The sequence below is a fragment of the Ovis canadensis genome, chromosome 13 (genome assembly GCF_042477335.2).
Source record: "Ovis canadensis isolate MfBH-ARS-UI-01 breed Bighorn chromosome 13, ARS-UI_OviCan_v2, whole genome shotgun sequence".
Classification (NCBI taxonomy): Eukaryota; Metazoa; Chordata; class Mammalia; order Artiodactyla; family Bovidae; genus Ovis; species Ovis canadensis.
The window spans coordinates 86,055,523-86,071,724 of record NC_091257.1 but is presented as its reverse complement, the minus strand read 5'-3'; the positions used below and the strand labels follow the sequence as shown (position 1 = coordinate 86,071,724).

Below are 16,202 nucleotides of genomic sequence, written 5' to 3'. Positions count from 1 at the left end.
GGCCTCTCCCCTGGGACGCCAGAAAGGAACACAGACAGCTCAGCTGACACCTCGACTTTAACCCTGTAAGACTCATTTCAGACTTCTAACCCCCAGTTAAGAAATTTGTGTGGCTCTAAGCTACTACATGTGTAGTCATTCAGTATAGCTGCCCTGGGAAGCTAAGACAGCAAAACTGAAAACAGAAATTCAGACCTGGAGGTGTGGGGGTCAGAGCCCGCACAGAGTATGAGACTGAAATCCCGGGAAATCCAGAATCAGCCTGGGGTACGGGACTGCGGCTTGAGCTGGAGAAATCCATGTCTGAGTCAGGGTCCATCAGGAGCAGGGTGGGAGAGCCAAGAAGAAGGCAGATGACCATCCCTCCAGCAGCAGGAGGCTTGCAGAGCCAGAGGGGGGTTTCTTAAGGTCCAGGAACAGGCTTTCTGAGCCACACTCAATCAGGCGCTCGTCAACATACATTTATGGTGAACCTTCCATGTGCTGAACACTATGCTAGACACAGCAGTGCACAAAACAGGCACAAAACAATCCCCATTACCCATGGAGCGGCTGGCCTAGTGAAGTAATGTCTGCCTCCCAAACTCCCTTGGGCATCAGACAGGTTGGAGACATCTTCAGCTGAAACCATGACGCCAGGACCCTCAAGCCACAGGGAGAAGCTGAACTGGAAGCAAAAGGGATGGGAGAGCCAGGTCCAGGCAGCCTGTCCCACTGCCCCCAAGTGCTGTGGGGAGCACGGGAGGAACCAGCAGGGGATGACCAGCACACCCCCCCTCAGCCCGGAGGCAGGTGTGGGGTCACCAGGCCCCAGCCTCACTTCTCTTGTTTCCACAGAGTACGTGCTGGGGCTTTTCTTGTTACTGAGTCACGTCCGACTCTGCAGCCCTGTGGACTGCAGCACACCAGGCTTCCTGTCCTTTACTGTCTCCCAGAATTTGCTCAGACTCATGGGGCTTTGGCATGCTCGAATGTTCTGCTCACTTATTATATTCGCTCTGCTTGAGGACCCCCCCGAGCCTCGCAGTATTTTACTTGTCACTAATTCTAGGGAGTACACTTCACCTCGCTGAAATCTTAGAGATTTTATAAACACCTTACAGTATTTCCTATGTCTTCCCTCCAAAGACCTGCCACTCTGTAAGCCTTTATTTTCCAAACTGTATTTACTAGTTAAGAATTTGTTCATCTTCCTGTATCTTTTCCACAATCAAAAGGGTCTCAATGAACCTCTGATCTGCAGACTGTAGCTCTAAGACAATCAGGTGCTCTAAAACCAGTCTTGGTGTCCTCCATGAGGACAATGGTGTGACCCCCCTTTGGCTTTTGAAGACCTTGGAGATAGCTCATTGGGCTGTTCCTGCCAACTTCACGGCCATCACTATGGAATCCGCTGGTCTGACCAGGCCCCCTTCCTCTCATTTTGCAGGTCAGGAAGCTGAGGCCCAGGCAGGCTTTGTCCAGATTCCCACAGCCACCCCGACCCAGGCCCAGGGCCCTCTGCCAGGGATGGTGAAGACTTTCACCACCATCTAAACAACAGGGCTTCCAGGGCCTCGGGATCTGATAAGCACCGGCTTGCTGGTACCTGGGTATATGGAGCAGGAAGGAATATGTCTCAGTTTAAAGCAAGCAAGAGCCCCAGCTTGTGTAAGAGCTGCATCGCAGTTCTGAACTCCCACCGGGGGAAATCTGAGACTTCATGTGATGCAAATCTGGGTGCAAAGGTGAGGGGATGGGCGCCGAGGACATGCATTCCCACCGAGCTTCTAGAAGTGAGAGAGGCAAGCTTGTCATCCTCCCAGGAGAAAAGCGGAGGTGATGTTTCAGAGATGTCTTTTCCTGTCATTGTGCCTGGAAGGCAAATAGCAAGCACTTCTAGCCCCATTTTTATCTCAGCTTGTAAAAACACAGCCTCACATGCCACCAAAATACACATAACCCCCAAGTCTGTCTCTGCAAGTCCCAGGTCTGACCTTTGCAAGGGGCCATATCTCTGTCTCTAAACCCACTGGAACAGAAGAATAAGGAGTCAGGGGTCAAGAGACCTGAGTTCAAGTTCTAGCCTTGCCACGCACTTGCCATGTCACCTTAAGCCAGTCTCTTAACTTGTCGAAGTCTCGATGTTATCACCTGTGAAACTCGTGTACCTCAGATAGCAGCCAAACCCACTCTATCTTTGAAGGTTTACATCAGATAGGCTTTGTTTTCTTTTCCCCATTGTGTGGGAAAGCCCACTGTGCACCCCCAGGATTTCCGGGCATCCCAAGGGGGTTCTGTGTTCACGTCCACTTCTGAGATCCAGCTCAGCCTCTACTGGCAGCAGCGTGGGGTTCATGTCCCAGCGGAGCCCATGGCTGAAGGCTGAACATCGCGCATCCTTGTCCCTTCCGTTTGGGTTGTAGTTTGAGGCTGTGCGGGCTCCCTCTAGTTGCGGTGCATGGGTTTCTCATTAGAGTGGCCTCTCTCGTTGTGGAGCACCGCTCGAGGGCACATGGGCTTAGTTGCCCCAAGGTATGTGGAATTTTCCCAGACCCAGGATCAAAGCCATGTCCCCTGCATTGGCAGGCAGATTCTCAACCACTGGCCCAGCAGGGAAGTCTGACACGTCCTCATTCTTAAACCCCACCTCGCTCCTCACGCTTGGCCGGCAGCATGTCTTCCCCCAACCCTGTTGCCCAAACCACTTTTTTCCTCCCTCTACCCTCTCTCTCCCTCCTCCCGATCTTCCACCCCTCCTCCCCCCAAAGCCGTTCCCTTATTAAGCTGAGGAATTCAGCCATCTCTCTATCTCTTTCTGAACCTTTGCCTTCCACCCACCCTACCTTCCTCTGTAGACATTTTCCTAAACTCCCTCCTTCCTTCCCAGAAACAAGCTCTGATGCACCCATCATGAGTGAGTTTCCACCTACTGCATGGAGTTGCAGTATTTCTCTTGTGAATGGCGAGGTGGACGGAGGAGGAGAGGCGCATGTGCTCTGATTACGGCCCCGGTGCTTTTCTCTCCCCACCCCGCCCTCACATCCTCCTCGTCCCTAACGGTCTCTCTTCCTTACTGGCCACAGTATTAAACCCAATAATATGTTTTGCTCTCTTTGTGGAATTTATTTTAGGAAGTTTCATCATTGCTTATCTGAATTTCAAAACCAATTTAGGTAACATACTTTCCTCTTAAAAATACTAGTAATTCATTTCACCTTTAGGTGGCCTGGGATTTGATTCCCTCTTATGGATCACAAGGATGTTGATAATATAGGCTTTCATTTCTGGAAGCTGTATTACTTGGCTTTTCCATTTTATCAAAGTACTTATTAATTAATGAAAGTCATAACTGAGGTGCACAGAAATACACTTGAGGATTGTTTATTCCAAAAATAGGCCCATATTGCTAGATTTAAATCATCAGAACATGTTTATTTCAGCGACTAACAAGCTTTCTGATTGCATCAGCAAGAAAATGATGTCTGACTGAGAGGCGACCTTCATGTCTGTTAGATTTCACGTGTGAACACGCACCCCCGTAGGACATCTTTCCATGGCCCAGGCAGCAGTGGAGGTCACTAGGTGGAATAATGCATGGCAGCTGTTCCAGGACTGTCCACACAGGCTTCATGACTTTCGCTTGGTTTAACTTGTTCTGACAATGAACAGCAGAAGTCCCTCTGGTTTTCCAAGAGAAGCGCAGCCATTTCAAAATCAGCAGCAGCTGTGCTGCACCAGCTTCCCTCCCCGGCCCCCCAGGTGTGGTCATCAGCCCTCCCGAGTGCATTTGCAGTGGCGAGGCCCTCCCTATGGGCAGACAGCACCACCCCTCCAAGAGGGATGGGTAAGAAAGAGAGGCGAGCCCTGGGATCCAGGTAGGAAGAGGCTGGGCTAGGGACTCTACCGTGGAGACACAGCCACTTCAAAACCATCTAAGGAATAGAATACCAAAGTGTCTGAGTGTACCTGTGACCCCAGGTTAGCTGGGTCCTGGTGGGTTTAAAGAAGCAAGTGGGCTTCTTTGAAATCCCTATTTCCAGGGCCTGAAGAAACCATAAACTCTTCTCCCCAAGTTTCTGTAACCGTTTGTTTCTTTTGTAAATCTAAATTTTTTCTGTAACTTTTTTGGGTGAAATATTTTAATTTTATTGGAATGTAGTTGATTTACAATGTTGTGTTAGTTTCTGCTATACAGCAAAAGTGAATCGCTTATACACACACACATATCCACTCTGTTTTAGATTCTTTTTCCATATACGTCATTACAGAGTACTGAGTAGAGTTCCTTGTGCTCATCAATAGGTGCTCATCAGTAGGTGCTCATCAGTAGGTGCTGATCAGTAGGTGCTCATCAGTTATTATTTGATATACAGTAGTGTATATAACGTCAGTCTCCCAATTTATCCCTCCTGCCCTTGACCCCTTCATACATAAGCTGTTTTCTATGTTTGTGACTCTTTCTGTTATTACTCAGCCATCAAAAAGAATGAAATAACACCATTTGCAGGAGCACGGATGGGCCCAGAGACTGTCATACTGAGTGAAGCGAGTCCAGAGAGAGACAAATATCGTATTATATCACGTATACATGGAATCTAAAAAACAATGGTACAAATCAACTTACAGAATTTTAAAGGTTATTTTCCGTTTGCAGTTATTACAAAATGCTGGCTAGATTCCCCATAATACATCCTTGTGCCTATCTTACACCCAGCACTTGGACCCTCCCACTCCCCCACCCATTGGTAACCAGTAGTTTGTTCTGTATGTCTGTGAGACTTCTTTTTCGTTACATTCACTAGCTTGTTGTATTTTTTGGATTCCACCTGTAGGTGAGACCACATAGTCATCTGCAATCAGTGACAGTGTTTACTTCTTCCTTTCCAGTTTTGATTTTCTTTTTCTTCTCTTGATTGCCATGGCTACGATTTCCAACACTGTGTTGAGTAAGTGTGGAAAGAGTGGGCTTTGTCTTGTTCCTCACCTTGGAGGAAATGTTCTCAGGTTTTCACTGCTGAGCGTGATGTTAGCTGTGGGTGTGTCCTATACGGCCTTTATTATGTTGAGGTATGTTCCTTCTATGCCTACTTATTGGAGAGTTTTTATCATAAGTGGGGGTGTTGAATAAGCTTTTTCTGCATCGACTGAGATGATCATGTGGTTTCTTCTCTTCAGGTGTTTACGTGGTGTATCCCACGGATTGACTTGCAGATATCAAAACACATCCTTCCATCCCTGAGATAAATCCTACTTAATCATGGTGTATGATCCCTTTAATGTATCATTGGATTGGGTTTACTAGTATTTTGTTGAGGATTTTTGCATATACATTTAATCAGTGATACTGAACTGAGTGTTTTTTGTCTTCTGTGATATCTTTGTCTGGTTTTTATCAAGATGATGCTCCCCTTATAGAATGAGTTCAGGAGTTTTCCTTCTTCTGCAGGTTTTTTGAATAGTTTCAGAAGGACAGATATTAAATTCTTCTCTAAAATGTTTGGTAAAAGTCAACTGTGAAGCCATCTGGTCCTGGAATTCTGTTTGCTGGGCGTTTAATTACTGCCTCAATTTCATTACTGGTAACCGGTCTGTTCATACTCTGTTTCTTCCTAGCTCGGTCTTGGGAGATTGCACCTTTCTAATAATTCGGCCATTTCTTCTAGGTTGTACACTTTATTGGCGTGTTATTGTTCCTAGTAATTTTTTTTTTTGGATCCTTTGTATTCCTGTGGTGTCAGTTGTAACTTTTTTCATTTCCGATTTTGATTTGGGCCATCTCCCTTTTTCTTTTTTTTCCTTGATGAGTCTGGCCCAAGTTTTACCAGTTTTATCTCTTCAAAAAAACCAGCTTTGGTTTCATTGAAAATTTAAGTCTCTATTTCTGCTCTGATCCTTATGGTTTCTTTCATTCTCCTACTGATAATTTTGGGGGTTTGTTCTTCTTTCTCTAGCTTCTTTAGCTATAAGGTTAGCTTGTTTATTTAAGATTGTTCTTGTTTTCTCAGCTAAGTGTATATCGCTATAAACCACTCTCTGAGTGTTGCTTTTTTCTGGGTCCCATAAGTTTTGGACCATCTTCTTTTCCTTTTTCTCTATTTATTTATTTCCTCTTCTTTTCTTCGGTGACCCATTGGTTCTTTAGGAGCATATTAGTTAGCCTCCATGTGCTTGCGTTTTTTGCAGTTTTTCTTCTAGTTGATTTCTAGTCTCACATAGTGTGGTGGTGGGAACAAATGCTTGATATGATTTCAACTTTCTTAAAGTTACTGAGTTTGTTTGTGGTCTAGCGTGTGCTCTATCCTGGAGCTCTATCCTGGGCTTCCCGTGTGGCACAGCTGGTAAAGAATCTGCCTGCAATGCAGGAGACCATTCCACAGGCACTTGAATATAATGTATGTTGTGCTGCTTTTGGATGGAATGCTCTCTGCATGTTAATTAAATACATTTGGTCTAAGGTGTCATTTAAGGACTATGTCTCCTTATTGATTTTCTATCTGTAGCATCTGCCCCTTGACGGGAATGTTAAAGCCCCCCCCCCCCCAGTTATTGTGTTACTGCCAGTTTCTCCTTTTGTGTCTGTTCATATTTGTGTTATACTTAGATGCTTCTGAGTTGGGTGCATATTTACAACTGTTGGATATTCTTCTTGGATTGACCCCTTGATCATTATGTTGTGCCCTTCTTTGTGTATTGTAACAGTCTTCAAAGTATTTTGTCTGATGTTAAGTATTGCTACTCTGGATTTCTTTTGATTTCCATTGGTGTGGAATACTGTTTTCCATCCCCTCACTTTTAGTCTGTGTGTGTCTCTCGACCGGAAGGGAGTCTCTTGTAGGCAGTAGGTATAGGAGTCTTGTTTCGTATGCCTTCAGTCTGTGCCTTTTGGTTAGAACATTTAGTGCATTTACATTTAAGGTAATTATCAATATATATGTTTTTACTGCCTTTTTAATTGTTTTGGATTTGCTTTTGTTGGCTTTTCCCCCCCCTTTTCTTTGGTTCTCTCCTCTCATAATTTGATGACTGTCTTTAGTGTTACGCTTGGACTCTTTCTTTTTTGTGTGTATATATTATAGATTTTTGGTTTGTGGTTACTATGTGCTTTTTATTGGAGAAGGCGCTGGCACCCCACTCAAGTACTCTTGCCTGGAAAATCCCATGGGTGGAGGAGCCTGGTGGGTTGTAGTCCATGGGGTCGCTAGGAATTGGACACGACTGAAGTGACTTAGCAGTAGCAGGCGCTGTTTATTTAATAGTCTATATGTGATTATTTTAAGTCGATCCCTTGATTTCAAATGCACTTTTAAAACCTTACATTTGTACTCTCCTCCCCTCGTGACTACTGTTTTTGATATATTTTATATTGCTTTGTGTATCTTTTAACTGCTTATTATGGATATAGATGGTTTCACTACTTTTACCCTCCCTAATGGCTTTGTGTGGGGCTGACTGCCTACCTTTGTGTATGTTTGCCTTTACTGGTGAGCTTTTGCATTTTGTGATGTTCTTGTTTCTTGTTGTGGCCTTTTCTTTTTCTCCTAGAGACTCTAACATTTGTTGTAAAGCTGGTTTGATGACACTGATCTCTTTTAGGTTTTGGCTGTCTGTAAAGTTTTTGCATTCGCCATCAAATCTGAATGACAACCTTGCTGGGCAAAGTATTCTTGGCTGCAGGTTTTTCCCTTTATCGCTTTAAATACGTCATGCCACTCGCTTGTGGCCAGCAGAGTTTCTGCAGAAAAGTCAGCTGACGGCCTCATAGGAACTTCCTTTCTGTTGCTGTCTTTCCCTTGCGGGTGTTAACACTCTTTTTGTCATTTGAATTACAGCATGCCTTGATGGTTCCTCTTTGGGTTAGTGCTGCAGGGGCTCTGCTCTTCCTAGACTGGTGTTAACTGTTTCCTTTCCAAGGTTAGGGAAGTGTTTAGCTATTGTGTCTTCAAATATTTTCTCATGCCCTCTTTTTTCCTCCTCCTGGGATCCCTATAATGTGAATATTAATGCACTCAGTGTTGTCCCAGAGGTCTCTTAAACTGTCCTCACTAGCTGCTAGTTAGCCTATTTAGTCATGAGGCAACAGAACCCTAGGGGGTCTTCTGGGCTAGTGCTGGCTCACTGGTGGCTGGAGTCAGGGTCTTGAAAATTCTCAGGCTGTTACCTACCCATTGGCAGAGCCAGTTCCTGGCTGCAGAGCCCAGGGATGCCCAAGCTTCTTTCAAGTTTGAGGCCGGGGGAGGGGAGGGCGCAGTGCCTGACACAGTTGGGTATAGGGTTCTGGGTACCCCAAAGCTTGTGTTGGCCTGCTAGTGGGTAGGGTCACAGCAGGGCCCACAAGCTGTGAGAGCATAGTTTTCTTGTATCTGGTGTTTGTCCCCTCACAGGTGAGACTGGTCTAGAAGCCAGTTTGGGTTTCCTGCGGAAAAAGGGATGGGTCTGTGTCCTCACCTGTTCACTTGTTTGGCCTGAGGTGCACTGGCATCTACAGGCTTTTGAGTGGGGTTGATGAGCCAGGATGGCAGCAGCAGTGTTCACACAACAGAATGTTCCCCAGGATGGCTGCCACCCTCCTTTGGCCTTGCAACCCAGTGCATGTGAGATTGTGTGTGGACCCTTTACGACTGAGGTCTCCAGTCCTGTGGGACTCCCAATCAAGCCCCATTGGCCTTCAAAGACAAATGCCCTGGGGGATTGTCTTCCCAGACCCTCAGGCTGGGGAGTCCAACATGGGACTCAGAACTCTCACTGCAGTGAGAGAACCTCTAGAGTATAATTATTCTCCAGTTTGTGGGTATGGGATCTGATTATATCCCAAGTTCACCCATTCTGCCTCTTTTCATTGTGAGTCCTTCTCTGTGTCTAGCTGTAGAAGATCTTTCTGGTAGGTCCCAGTCTTTTTCCCTGGTGGTGGTTCTGCAGATAGTTGTGATTTTGGTGTGCTGAGGAGAGGAGTTCAGGGTCTTTCTACACCACTGTCTGAGTTGCTGTCCTATAAACTGTTGATGGTCATGGTCTGGCCTCAGCTCCACTCTTAAGTCACCAAGGGAGCAAAGTTCAGCTTCTTGCTCACGTCTACAAGAAAGCCATGCACACTGAGCATGCTGGGAAATGATCCTCATCAAGTGAGAGATGTCCTCTAAGGTTCAGCTCAAGACCGTCCTGTGTCCAAGTGCTGGGGTTGTGGCTCAGTGGGTACCACCATTTTGGCCTGTGAATGCATGGCCTGTGAGGATGTTGTTATAAATTTACTTAATGTTTAGGAGCAGGGGCAGTTAGATGACACCCTGACTCACCTTCAGCCCTTTCACTGGCTCTCTTATGCTCCTATTTTTCCTCTTCCATCCCTGGGTCCCTCTCCAGAACAACCCACAGGCCTCTCCCCTTTGACATGCAGAACAGTTCCCAGAACCTATCCCAGCTACCATCTGTCCCTGCTGCTCCATCAGGCTGGCTGGTCAGGAATTTTCACAGGGGCAGTCCTTTGAGTATTATCCTAAAGAGAAACTTTCATACAGGCTGCTAAGTGGAAAGGAAAAGACCCTTTACTTTAGCCATCTTGTTTTGAGTGACCCTCTCCCACACCACCTAATAATTACAGCTCCCATTGAGTGCTCACTAGTCACAGATTCTTGTGCTAAGTAGGCACATTCAGGTTCACAGCCATTCATCACTTAACCTGGAGAAGCTAAAGGTTTGGCCAAGTCACTCAGCTAGAGAGTGACAGGGCTGGGATTTGAACCCAGGGTGCTTCAACCAGGAGCCCCATTAACCTTTTGCTAACTGCATTCACAGGCCAAAATGGTGGTACCCACTGAGGCACAACCCCAGCACTTGGACACAGGACGGTCTTGAGCTGAACCTTAGAGGACATTTCTTACATGATGAGGATCCTTTCCCAGCCCCCCAAAGGCCACTGGGAACAGTGCACTGGCTTTCCTCATTCCCACTCCCATCTCCTACAGCTTGGTTAGGTGCAGCATCACAGGCTGGGGGAGGCCCTGATGATCTCTGACAGCTTAGACACCACATCTGCCCACCCATCACCCAGCTGAGCATCACCCACACCACTGCTGATGTGGACTCACAGATTAGGGAACTTGAGTGAAAGGCCAGCTCCAATGCAGCATCAGAAGGACCCTGCAACCTTCCCCAGGCCTCTGGGCAAGATGGAGAGTGACCTGGAAAATCAAATGCAGAGATGTGTCCCAAAATACAGGAGTCTTGTTTGAGGCAGGGTAGAATCTATTAGTTTGAGAAATTGGTCTGGAAATCTTATTAAAAGAGACAAATCATCCCACATTCTCTCCAGACTGAGAATATTGGAGATAATAGACTTTCCTTGACACTTCAGACCCATGGAGCTCATGTCAGGATCACAGCCAACCTCTGGCAAGACACAATTCAAAGCAGGTAATAAAGGCAATTATTTTTTTTTAAATTGGCAGTTCTGATTAATTCTGATTTCTCCGGCCAGCCACAGACTTATCTGTACCGGTCCCTCATTACTGTGAAGGTTGCAGGGCAGAAGAGCCAGTGGCAAAGAGAAATGAAGTTCAAGTTGTGGGCTTGTCATTACTGCACAGCTCAGCAGATGACTGTCCAGCCACAAAGGCCACTGTGTCCAGCACTTTCCACCTACATACACACCCTTTCTCAATATTCTTAATTAGCAGCCAGTGGGGACGCCGGGCACCACTGCATCATGAAACTTAACTTTGCTTACCTTTGCTATTTAAGAGGGGTGATAAGAGGAAGACTTCTTCAAATCTGTACATTAGCTATGATCATTACTGTTATTTTTGTTGAACACTGCAAGGTTCAAGAATGATACGAATCACTGGAATGTAGTGGGTGCTGGCACCCTGCCAAGGGCTTTCTTCCCGCGTGTGTTCTCTTTATCCTGAAAACAACCCTATAGGACAAGGGTTGCCAGTGTTCTCTGCAGAAAGAAACAGATAGGAAATACTTTAGGTTTTGTGGGCTCTGTGCTTGTCTGTCACTACTACTCAAATCTACCGTTAGAGCTCGAAAGAAACCATAGAAAATATGTAAATGGCGAATATACCTAAACTTCCTTTACAGACTCAGACAGCTGGCCAGGCTTGGCTAGTGGGCCATGGTGTGTGTGAACAAAGGGTATCCCTAAGCTGGAGTCTGGGCCCCACAGCTGGGAGACTTGTCCTTCTCCTCTCTCCCCCCGACTCATCCATGCTGGCTCTAGTTCTGGAGGAAGGATAGAATCAAACAAGGTTTTGCATGTAATGCCCAAGGTGAGTTGGCTGTCAGCAAAAGAAAAACTGATCACTTTCAGGAAATGCCTGCCTCCGTGGTGGCTGTGAGGAGGCCACCAGATTGCTGGGGTTGCTGTGGGTCCCCTCTGTCCATTTAGCTCCTCATCTGCAAGCTCAGCCTAGGCCGAGGCAGACCCCACTGAGACTCCTGCATCTCCTGAGTCTTTGAGTCTCAGCTACATCTTCTGGGCAGTCCTGAGATGAAAAGGCTTTCTAAAACATGGCCTCTTCGTCCATGCTGGGGTGGTCCCCACAAGCCTGCAGCCCAACCTTAGCTCTCCTCTGTGCCCTGGACAGTGTCCATCTCTGATCACACCTGGGAGTTGCTATGGGCATCTGTGCCCCTTGGGAACCAGGAGTTGAGGGATCAGGCTTCGCCCTTCTCTGAGCCACATCCCCTGCCACCGACCTTAACATTCTTTCCTGAACTAAAGTCATCCAGTAAGTCAACAGAGACAGGGGCATAAAGTGTCTGTCTCTTACTCTTGATGACACTACAAACTTAAGAGACAATTTAGGCTCTTAGACCAGACTCTCTCTGTCTCTGCACTATGACCTGGGGCCAGATTCCTCTCCAGAACACCATCACAGACACTGGAGGGTATTTAGTGGCATCCTGACCTCTACTCATTAGATGGACATCTTTGACCATCAAAAATGTCCCCTGGGTGACAAAGCAACCTCTGCTGAGAAGCGTCATCTCAAGGTGAGAAAAAACAACTGCTTTTTGCTCCCTGCTGCAGGTTCTAGTTTCCAATTCCCCCCAAAAGGAAAAATAGCAGCCAAGATCTCTCAGCACCACAGTACCATGTTACATTAGCTCTTGGTGCAAGGCAAGCATAATTAGCCCCATTTTACAGACAAGAAAACTGTGTTACACAGCTAGTAAGCAGCAGAGACTGCACTTGGACCCAAGCCCGTCTGATGTCAAAACCTACATGTATATGTAAATCCCCTCATGATCTGATGATGAAATGAATGCTATGAAGGTTTTCCCAGAATGGAGAGAACCTGTAGCTGCTCTTCCCTCAGTGTTCTGTCTAATCCTGACAGCAGCGTGTCAGGGTAGCCTGTATTCTCCCCATTTTACAGATGGAGAAAACTGAGGCCCAGCAAGCCTAACAGATGGTTTGAAATCAGCACAGCAAAGATGTTTAAGCTCAGTGTTTCTGTGTTCAGAGCTCTGACTTTTCAAACCGCCCCCCTGCCACCAAAAAATGGGAGCTGTTGCCCAGTGGGAAAGCTGAGCCTGATTTCCTACACAGCACTCTACCTTTCTAGCCAGTGTGTCCCATAGGCTCGGGGATAAGTGAAACCAACGCCCCGCCCCAATCCCTCTCCTTGCCTTAGCTCTGCATGCAGTACTGGCCTGAGAAGACGTCGGGGTGCTACGGGCCCATCCAGGTGGAGTTCGTCTCAGCGGACATCGATGAAGACACCATCCACAGGATATTCCGCATCTGTAACATGGCTCGGGTGAGTGTCCGGCCGCTGCTGCGTCCTGGGCTCCTGCTTCCGAAACAGATGGATGCTGCTGGGGAGGACCCCGCCGGAGTCGGTGCTCGGCTCTCCTGATCCGCCCGTCCTTGGGGAAGTGATGCCTCTGCCAGTTCTGGCTCCATACACAGAGCCGCACCGGGGGCATCCAGCCAGCCATCTGCCTGTTCCCTGACGCGCTGGCTGCTGTGTAGACAAACCTCAGAGCACGGCACTTCCCTGCCAAGTCGCGCAGTATGGGCATGAGTTGATGCAGCCTTTGAGTGGGCCCAGTAAGCTTTGGGCTAGCTGGGAAATAAGTTGGGAAACAAGTTTCTTTCATGAGGAATTCACTGCTGGGTGAAGGAGTTATTGGGCGGGAGGGAAGAGATGCGGGGCTAACTAAATGGAGACTGACTAAAGCGACCGTGGTCTTTACTGGAGGCTCAGGGTAAAGAGAATTCAGTTCCTGTCCTCTCAGAATTCACTCACGGGAAAGCAAACGGTGTTTTGGCACATGAACAGCAAGGAGAGAGAAGAGTCCCGCCCACTATTCAGGGAGGCTTTCCTAGAGAAAGGGACACCTGAGTTGGGTTTTGAAGACTGCATAGTTTTTCAGGTGGAAGAGGGACACAGGGCAGTCGAAACAGGAGAATCGGCACACAGAGGCAGGCGTGGGGATGGCGTGTGACTCGCACCGTGAGGGCGTTATGGCTTAGACCCCACTTACTCCATCTGCCACTGCGGTGCTGCACCCCCAGGAGACCACCCCTGACAGCCTCTCTGTTCTCAGCCCCAGGACGGGTACCGTATAGTCCAGCACCTCCAGTACATCGGCTGGCCCGCCTACCGGGACACGCCCCCCTCCAAGCGCTCTCTGCTCAAGGTGGTCCGGCGGCTGGAGAAGTGGCAGGAGCAGTGCGACGGGCGGGAGGGACGCGCTGTGGTCCACTGCCTGTGAGTATGACGGGGAGGGCCGCCGGGGCAAGGGGGCGGTGGGCAACAGGACATCCTTGGTGCCGCTGGCCACAAATGCTGTCTTAGGTGTCCCGGGCCATACCACACCCTGTGGGCCAACAGGAGTGCAGTCAAGGCATTACAGTCCTTTCATGGACTAGGGGTGCAGCCATAAAGCTATCTGTGGGACATCCTATTCACAAGCATTCCCTTTGCTCCTTAGAATTTAAAATGGTTTGGGGAAAAGTGATACAAGGGCCTCATTCTTTAAAAAGGAAGTTGAATCAAGATCTTCCGTGTTGCAGAACAGTATTTCTGGAGCAGGTGGAGTCATTAATAACATCTTACCCCAGAATTGAGTTCAGTTGTTTCAAAACCAGGAACTCTTTCAAACAGGCAGTGCACATGTGTTAGGAAGACTGGGGCGCTTAAGGGAGAGGTGTGAAGCAGGGGAGGTCCCTGCCCACTCTTGCCCGTGGGATTGTTTCTTAGCCTGCTTTTTTTGCAGGAGTACCTTTTTCTTTGTGTCTTCCTTCGCCAAGGTGACTAGCAGTTTGAGCTGTAGGAAGGCACAGGGGTGTCCTCCCATCCACAGGGACCTTGGCATCATCCTTAGAGGGCAGAGCTGCCAAAACAGACACCGAAGTACAGGTGCTGCCGATGAAGGGAGGGCGACTGTCTGCACCTGAAACATCTGGCCGTTGAGTGTCCTGTGGATGAAACATCTGGGAGGTTGACTGACTTAGTTTCCATCCAGATGTTCTTTAGGCACAGACCATTACATGAAATCATTAGTTGCTCTTGGCAACACGCCCGGGAGTTCCAAACCTGGCAGATTCCTAAAGAGACTTTCTGTAAAGAGCTGGAGGGGTGTGTCCATGAGGATGACTTACGGGCCTCAGAGAGAAGGTGCAATGGAGGGATGACCCTGCTGAGAGCCCCGTATCTCTATTTCTACATCCGGAGTTACGCAAGAGGTTCTGATTGAGAAAATAGAGACGAGGCAGCTCTCTCAGGACGCAGCATCTCACACCCATCCCAGCCCCACCTGAAACCCAGTCTGGCTGACCCAGGGCTCACAGAGCTGTGTCTGCTAGCATTGTCCTTAGTGGACGGGAAGAACTGGAAGTAAAAGCACACGCAACCTTCCAGTGTCTTCACTGGGTGTGCGGGTGGACCCAGAGCATCCTTTTGGACAAGGAAGCAGCCAGCACGTGTCCAGAGACACTCATCTGTCTGCCTTGGGGGTTTGGGTCCATGTGCCATGGGTGATGGTCACATGCTCCTAGAACCAAGGAAACATCAAGCTAAGTGAACTCTCCAAGGCTGTCCCCTTTATAATATGAATGAAGAACCTGGGACTCAGACACAGGAAGTGACATGCCCAAGGTCAGAGCAGGTTCATGGCACAGATGGGACTCAACTATGGCTTGGGCTTTCTACCACCACCTTCCCTTGCGTTTGCCAGGGCGGGCAGCCATCCCTCCCCCAACCCCCACTGCTGCAGACATGGCCTTGGGCTCAGCAGGTGCCTGAGGGGTACCCAGGAGTCTGCTCACCTCCTTCCTCTGTGTTTAGGAACGGGGGAGGCCGCAGTGGAACCTTCTGCGCCATCTGCAGTGTGTGTGAGATGATCCAGCAGCAGAACATCATCGACGTGTTCCACATCGTGAAGACGTTACGGAACAACAAGGCTAACATGGTGGAAACCCTGGTGAGTGGCCGAGACTGTCCTCCGAGAGCCAGGGGCTGCCGGTGGTTCCCTGGACCTGAACAAAAAGAGCATCCGGGAGGAAAGACACTCAGTGGCCGCTGCTTCCTGAGCACCTGCAGTCCCGCCCTCTGCACGCACGTCACTGCTTCCCTCCCCTCCAGCCTCACCGGCCCCTCTCCTGCAGAGCAGTCCAGATAGTCCTCTTGGCGCACGCTGCTCTGTGTTACTTTCTTTCCACTCCAGAGGGAAGTGTCACTAACTCTGGTTTAGGGGACGGGATGCTGGGTTAGTAGAACGTGAATTACTGAGTTGACCAGAACATCCATTCAGCTTTTTCCATAAGATATTGCCCAAATGTTCATTCCAGTTTTTCTGTGCTATGTTTTTGATTCAGGCCTAAACCTATTCTTGGATTTCCCTGGTGGCTCAGGTGGTAAAAAGAAGCTGCCTGCAATGCAGGAGACATGGGTTCGATCCCTGAGTCAGGAAGATCCCCTGAAGGAGGAAATGGCAACCCACTCCAGTATTCTTGCCTAGGAAATCCCGCAGACAGTGGAGCCTGGCAGGCTATAGTCCATGGGGTTGCAAAGAGTCAGACACAACTGAGCAACTAACACTTACCTTTACTTAAACCTATTCTCATTAATTTATGCTAATAATTACCATATAAAGGATCGAGCTAAGATATCATAAAGAAAAGGACAGGAAGAAACTTGGTGGCAGAGTTCCGAAGGTTAAGACCTGGTGCAGAGATAGAGACATGCCATACACTGAGAGCTTTAACA

The 16,202-nt window shown here is 48.1% G+C and overlaps 1 protein-coding gene across 8 annotated transcripts in view; it reads left to right on the top strand.

The window, feature by feature from the left end:
• Positions 1-16,202, top strand: part of PTPRT (protein tyrosine phosphatase receptor type T) — a 1,160,687-nt gene that overhangs the window by 1,143,387 nt on the left and 1,098 nt on the right. For all 8 annotated transcript variants that reach the window (XM_069548590.1, XM_069548586.1, XM_069548589.1 and 5 more), the window contains 3 exons: positions 12,621-12,746; positions 13,540-13,703; positions 15,282-15,417. In XM_069548590.1, coding sequence (XP_069404691.1) covers positions 12,621-12,746; positions 13,540-13,703; positions 15,282-15,417 — 426 coding nt within the window. The remainder of the gene's footprint in view (positions 1-12,620; positions 12,747-13,539; positions 13,704-15,281; positions 15,418-16,202) is intronic.